The sequence below is a fragment of the Mycteria americana genome, chromosome 2 (genome assembly GCF_035582795.1).
Source record: "Mycteria americana isolate JAX WOST 10 ecotype Jacksonville Zoo and Gardens chromosome 2, USCA_MyAme_1.0, whole genome shotgun sequence".
In the NCBI taxonomy this organism is placed as follows: domain Eukaryota; kingdom Metazoa; phylum Chordata; class Aves; order Ciconiiformes; family Ciconiidae; genus Mycteria; species Mycteria americana.
Window position 1 is genome coordinate 549,183 of NC_134366.1, and position 6,006 is coordinate 555,188.

The 6,006-nt window shown below is 76.5% G+C and overlaps 1 protein-coding gene across 1 annotated transcript; it reads right to left on the reverse strand.

Annotated features, from left to right (window-relative positions):
- Positions 1-1,174: 1,174 nt before the first annotated feature.
- On the reverse strand, positions 1,175-4,644 carry AOC1 (amine oxidase copper containing 1). Its single transcript, XM_075492108.1, has 4 exons — positions 3,016-4,644; positions 2,459-2,747; positions 1,747-1,879; positions 1,175-1,571 (listed from the first exon to the last, which is right to left on the reverse strand). The coding sequence occupies exons 1-4, from the start codon at positions 4,622-4,624 to the stop codon at positions 1,293-1,295; spliced, it is 2,310 nt and encodes a 769-aa protein (XP_075348223.1). The 5' UTR covers positions 4,625-4,644; the 3' UTR covers positions 1,175-1,292.
- Between the last annotated feature and the right edge of the window lie 1,362 nt (positions 4,645-6,006).

Consider the following 6,006-nt stretch of genomic DNA (forward strand, 5'->3'; position numbering starts at 1 on the left):
GTGTGCGCACGTGTCTGTGTGTGTGTGTGTGTGTGTGTGTGCACACGTGTGTGTGCCCGTGTCCTGCCCCCGGGACGCCGCGTGTGTCTGGGGGGCTCCTGCTGTGCCAGGACACCCGTGCTGCTCTCTGGGGACAGACGGCCGGCCTGCGCCCCTGCGTACGCGTGCGTGTGTGTGTACGTTCACCCCAGCCACGCGTCCCGCCCGCCGTGGCACGCGTGCGCACACGTGTGCGCCCATGTGCACGCGTGCGCCGGCCCGCGGCGCGGGGCGGTGCGTGGCCCCCCCCCCCACCCCCAGCCGTGTCCCCGTCCTTGGCCTGGCCATGGGCGGCCCTGCCGGGGGGCGTCTGTGTGCCCGTGGGGCAGCGCTGTGCGTCCGGGGGGTGGCCCCCTCCCCAGCCACCGGTGCCCCCCAGCTCCCCCCAGCTGGGGGCCCCCCCGGCCGCTCCCCCCGCACAGCAGGGGGCAGGGGGTGCAGCCCCCCCCCCCCCCCCCCCCCCCCGGCATCGGCCCAGCCCGCGGTGCCGCCCCACGCACAGCGAGGGGGACGCCCCGGTGGGGAGGGGGCGCGGGCAGGGCCGGGGGCCGCGGGGCTGCTGCCCACCCACCCGCCCGCCCGCCCGCCCGCCGGCTCCTGGTAGCGTGTGCCGTGTTCGTGCCGTCGTCCCGTCGCCGGGCGCTGCGTGCGCCCGAGCCGCTGTTTCACGCAGCCTGCATGTCGCCTTCGCGGTAGGTGCCCCCCGCCCCCAATAAACCGGACGGAGACCCCGGCTCTGTGTGCGGCTGCGGTGCGGGACGGGGCCACGGCGGAGCCGCGCTGCCAGGGCGGAGCCGCGCTGCCAGGGCGGAGCCGTGCCGCGGCGGCTCCCGGGACGGTGCCGTGGACCCCGCGGGAGGGAAGGGACGGGGGCACGTGGGGGGCGATGCCAGCACCCGCCCCGCGTGGGCCGCGGCCCCAGTGGGTGCAAAGGCCAGGGGAAGGGCGCGGGGGGGGGGGGGGGGACACACAGGGCCTTGAGCGGTGGCGTGATTAAATATTGCGGCAGCCCGGCCGGGCGGGGCGGGGCGGGGCGCTCCCCGTGCCCGCGCCGGCTGCGGTGCCCACGGCGGTGCCGGGGCTGCCGCGTGGCCCAGGCAGAGACGGGGCCGGAGGAGGTGGCATCGCCTTTACTGAGCCCGGGACGTGGCGGGGCGCGGCACGGCGTGGCCCGCACCTCGCTGTCCCTGCTGCGGCCGCCCCCGTGGCGTGGGGCACAGGGTGCCCGGGGTCCCCGGCAGCCCCGGGGCGGGTCACCCCTGCCGGTAGGTGCCGTTGTAGGCGAAGGGCCCCGGGGCGACGCAGGGGCCGGGGCTGGCGGGCGTCCAGCGCTGGATCTCCAGCCGGGAGAAGGTGGGGGGGTCCAGCGGCCGGACGATGACGGGGCTGCGCGAGGCCACCGAGGGGTCCTCGTCGAAGAAGTTGAAGGGGCGCAGGAAGAAGCCGACGGCGTTGCCGGGGGTGGCCGTGTTGGGGATGTCCTCGGCGTGCGGGACGTGCAGGAAGCCGACCGTCACCCAGGCCACCAGGTCCTGCGCACAGGGGACCGCGGCCGTCGGTGGGGCGCACGGCACGGCGGACCCCCCCCCCCCCCCCCACGAGCACTGGTGGGTCCTGCCGGCCCCCCGGCCGTGGTGCCCAGGCTGCTGCCGCCCCCCCCCCCCCGCCCAGCTCTGTCCCCGGCGCCCCGTGTCCCCGGGCTGTCACCTGGTCCTCGATGGTCTCGTTGTTGCGGAGGAAGCCCTCGAAGCTGACGAGGGGCTCCCAGGGGTCGTTCTGGGTGTAGATGCTGCTGCTGGTGGGCTCGTTCTCGTGGTGCCGCGTCACGGCCAGGTGATACCTGCGAGGGACGGGGCAGGATCAGGCCCGCCGCAGGGCGCAGGGGGCTGGCAGAGCCACGTGTGTGGGTGCCGTGGCGGGGGGACCCATCTCCCACCCCTGCCCGGGCTCCCCCGGCTGTGCCACCGCCTGGCCGGCCACACAGAGGGGACACGGGGGCTGGCAGGAGCCGAGGCCACCGGCCGCATCCCCGCTGTGCCAGGCCAGGGGGGCCGGGGTCCCCCTCAGCCGGGGTGCTCACAGCTGGGACCCCGGTGCCCCTTGGGCGGGTGTCACCGCCTGCTCCAAGGTGCCACAGCAGGAATGGGGGGCGGGCGGGGGGGTGTCTCTCCGGGGGTCACCCGACAACCAGGGATGACGGCAGCCGTGACCGTGACCGGCTCAGCCTGCGGAGGGGCTGCCGGGGTGGGGACAGGGAGCCGAGGGCACGAGGTGCCACCGGGGGAAGGTCCCCGTGCCGTGACCACGGCGGCCGGGCAACGCTTGGGGCTTGGCACACGGACAGCGGGGCCGGCCACGCCGGAGCCCACCGGGGCCGGAAGGAGCCGCGTCCTCGTGCTGCAGGGACCCCCCGCCCCACCTGCCCCAGGAGACGCCCTTCTCCTCCTGCCAGCCGCGCGGCAGCACCCGCCCGGCGTGGGAGCTGTGCTGGATGCGGTAGCTACGCGGGTGGCCCCAGCGGTTGCGCCGGCGCGGGTTGTAGAAGAGCAGGTAGCGGGGCAGCGCCTTGCCGAAGGGGAAGGCGGCCTGGCGCTCGCTGCGGCGGGGCTGCCGGTGCAGCCAGGGCTGCACCACGCGGGCGCCGGGGCTCCAGGGGTTGGAGATGTTCTCGAAGCGCAAGTCCATCGTCTCGAAGCTGTTGCCGGTGCCTGCAAACAGAGGGGCCGTCAGGGGCACGGGGTCCGGGGCGCACCCGCGTCCCACGGACGGCTGGGACCCCACAGAGATGCCACCCTGGGGCGGGGGGGGGGGGCATCTTCGGCGTGTCCGGGCGGTGCGCAGACGGCGACGCGTCCCTGGGGACCAGGCTCCGAGCCCCCGGCGCGGGGTCTGGTCCCGCCTCCCCGCACCCTCCCCAGAGCCGGGGGTCCGGCCGAGGGAGCCGGGGAGGCCCCGGGGGCGGCGGGGGGGCTGCACCTGCGATGTCCAGGTCCACCTTGTAGTGCACCAGGTGGGTGTGGAGGTTGCCCAGGAGGTGGCTGTGGACGCGGCTGCCGTAGCGCCGGCCCTGCGGCGTGTAGAAGGTGGCGTGGATGAAGCCGGTGGCGTGGACCTTGGCCTCCATCACGCCGTTGGGGTAGAAGAGGAAGTCCCAGATGTAGTCGTAGTTGTAGACGGTGGAGGTGGTGCGCAGGACCAGCGCCTGCCCCTCCAGGCCGGCGTAGAAGTTGAACCCCCCCTGGAAGTCGCTGTCGAAGTGGCGGCGGAGCGGGACGCCGGTGGGCAGCTCGAAGACGCAGATGGCGCCGGGGAAGCGCACCGGCCCGTCGGCGTCGTAGAAGTGGTGGGCGTCCAGGTAGGTGGCCGCCTCGGGGCAGTCGATGCCGCGGGCCAGCTCGTAGGAGACGGAGCCCATGCCCCAGCCGGCGTCCATGTACTTGGTCTGCATGGCGGCCGGCGTGTGGCCGCCGTAGAAGGCGATGGCCTCCTGCACGCTCACCTCGTAGGCCAGGCGCTCCCCGTTGAAGCGCAGGTCGAAGAGCTGGAGGCCGGCGGAGGAGCGCAGGCGGAAGGCCAGGCTCCAGCCCCCGTACTCCAGCTGGTTGCCCCGCAGCCGGTACCGCCGGCCCTGGGGCTCGCACACCTTGGCCCCGTGCACCTCGGTGGGGGTGCCGGTGGCGAAGCGCCCGCGGGGCTCGTAGCTGGAGAAGAGCTGCTGGGACGGGGGCTCGGCCAGGCGGGCCACTGCCAGCGTGCCCCGCTCGTAGCGCTCGGCCAGCTCCCGCGGGCTGGAGAAGTACTGCCCGTTGTACCAGAGCCGCTGCACCGCCCAGCGCCGCGGGTCGGGGTCCCGGTGGTCCACCAGCACCTCCAGCCCCACCGGGTGCAGGAAGAAGCCCTCCACGAAGCGCTGCAGCACCAGCCAGCTGCGGCGCTCGCCGGGCGCCAGCCCCCGCGGCGCGATGTCCGAGAAGGTCAGGCAGCGCTGGGAGCAGTTGTGGAACCAGAAGCCGGTGGAGTCGCGCAGCAGCCGGTAAAGCGGCTCCATCGCCTCCGCCAGCGTGCGGTGCAGCAGCTCGTACTCCGGCTGGGTCATGGGCCGGGCGGCGAAGGGGACGGCGCGGCCCCCCTTGAAGCGCAGCGGCCGGTAGGAGCTGGGCCGGGGCAAGGGCCCCACGGCGAATTCGGTGATGTTGGGCTCCGCCTGCCCCCCGAAGAAGACGACGGCCCGAGCCTGGCGCCGGGGCCGGGGGCCGCCCCGGTCCAGGTAGCGCAGGGCCAGCCGCTTTTTGGGGGGCAGCAGCTCCACCAGGAAGAGGCTGTTCTTGGCCAGGGGCCCCCCACGGCTCGGGGACAGCCCCAGCTCCGGGCGGCTCATCAGGAAGGTCTGCACGGCCCGCAGCTCCGCCGGCGACAGGTCGGCGAAGATGGAGGCCTTCTCCGGAGGCGGCACCGTGGGGCCAGGGCTGGGGCCGGGACCGGGACCGGGACCGGGACCAGGACTGGGACCGGGGCCAGGACTGGGGCTGGGGCCAGCCACGCCGCCCAGCACGGCCAGCGCCCAGGCGAGCCGGAGCAGCCACATCCTTGGGGGACCTGGGGGCAGTGGCAGCAGTCGGACGCGGGGCCGTGTCCCTGCCTGCAGCCGGCCGTGACCGACGCCGGCCCCCGGGACGGGGAATCGCCGATCCTCCCTCTCCGCAGCAGCCTTCGGTGCTCACCCCACGGCCCTTCCCCACCGGCAGCTGCTGACAGTGCCGGCGTCCCGGCAAAACGTGGCACGGGCACCGCGGGATGACAACAGCACGTGCGAGCGGCTGCTGCTGCAAAGGCTGCCCTGTCCCGCCGTCCTGCCGTGCAACGCTGCGCCGGCAAGGCAGGCAGCGTGCCGTGCCGTGCCGTGCCGTGCCGTCTCTCCCACCCTGGGGGAGCATGAACCCCGCTGGGTGCTGAGCACCAGCCCTATGGCAGCACCCAACCCCCAGGAGGGAGCCGTCGGGGCGCGGGGGGTCCAGCTGCGGGCACGGTCCCCCCAGTCGAGGGGTCCCCGCTGCCAGCCCGGCGGGGGCCCGGCCAGCCCCGCGGCAGCGTTAACAGGAGAGGAGCAGGGGGGGCCGGGCACTGTTCGGGGCGCGATGGCCCCGTCCACCCGGCACCCCCACCCAGCACCCACCGCTTCCGCAGGCCGCGACGGGCGACGACGGGCTGCGCAGCCCCGGTGACCCAGCCCTGCCGGGGGCTCGTGCCAGCGGACGGGACCAGCTTTGGCCTGGGAGACGCTGGCTGGCGGGGCCGGGGGCTTTTGGGGCAGGAGGGGGCCGGTGCCGTGCCGGGACAGGGGACGGGGGCACAACCCAAACCCCGACAGTGCCCCCGCACCCGCTGGGGTCCCGCCGCGGGGCCGCCCTGGCACCCCGAGGCGGCTCTGCCGGGCTGGGGGCGAGGGCGGCCGGGGGGCTCTGCACCCCACCGGGGCGGCTGCCGCACCCCGACCCGGCGCCGAGCGCCCCACCGGGGCGGACGAGCGGGGACCCCCGGTGCCCCGGCTCCCCAGGGCGCAGCCGGCCCGCAGCCCCCCCAGCCGCCCTCCTCCGCCCCCCACTCACCTGCCCACGCTCTGGACGCCTCCCTGCGTGGCCGCTGCCCGCTCTCTGCCCCGGCCCCGCCGCCCCCCCCACCCCCCCCGGGCCGGGGCCGGCCCCTGCCCAGCCCGCCCGGGGTCAAGGCTGCTGCCGGCGGGGCCCGGCCCCCCCCGCTCCGCCACTCCCGGGGGGCTGCGGCCCCCACGGCACGGGTTTCCCACGCCCCCCCCCCCCCCCCCCAGACCCCCGGGGGATGCGACCCCCGCTCCGCCGCCCCGCACCTTGCGCGCTCCCGCCGCCGCTCGCCGCCGCGCTCCCGCCCGACACGCCCACGCGGGGGGGGCCGGGGAGGGGCCCCACGCGGGGGGGGGGGTGTTGGGAGGGG

Excerpts from the sequence above, each read along its gene's own strand:
- AOC1 (XM_075492108.1), bottom strand. The coding sequence starts at position 4,624 with ATGTGGCTGCTCCGGCTCGCCTGGGCGCTGGCCGTGCTGGGCGGCGTG. Across the intron at positions 2,748-3,015 it reads GGTGGACCTGGACATCGCAG|GCACCGGCAACAGCTTCGAG; the intron begins GTGCAGCCCCCC and ends CTCTGTTTGCAG. Across the intron at positions 1,880-2,458 it reads AAGGGCGTCTCCTGGGGCAG|GTATCACCTGGCCGTGACGC; the intron begins GTGGGGCGGGGG and ends CGTCCCTCGCAG.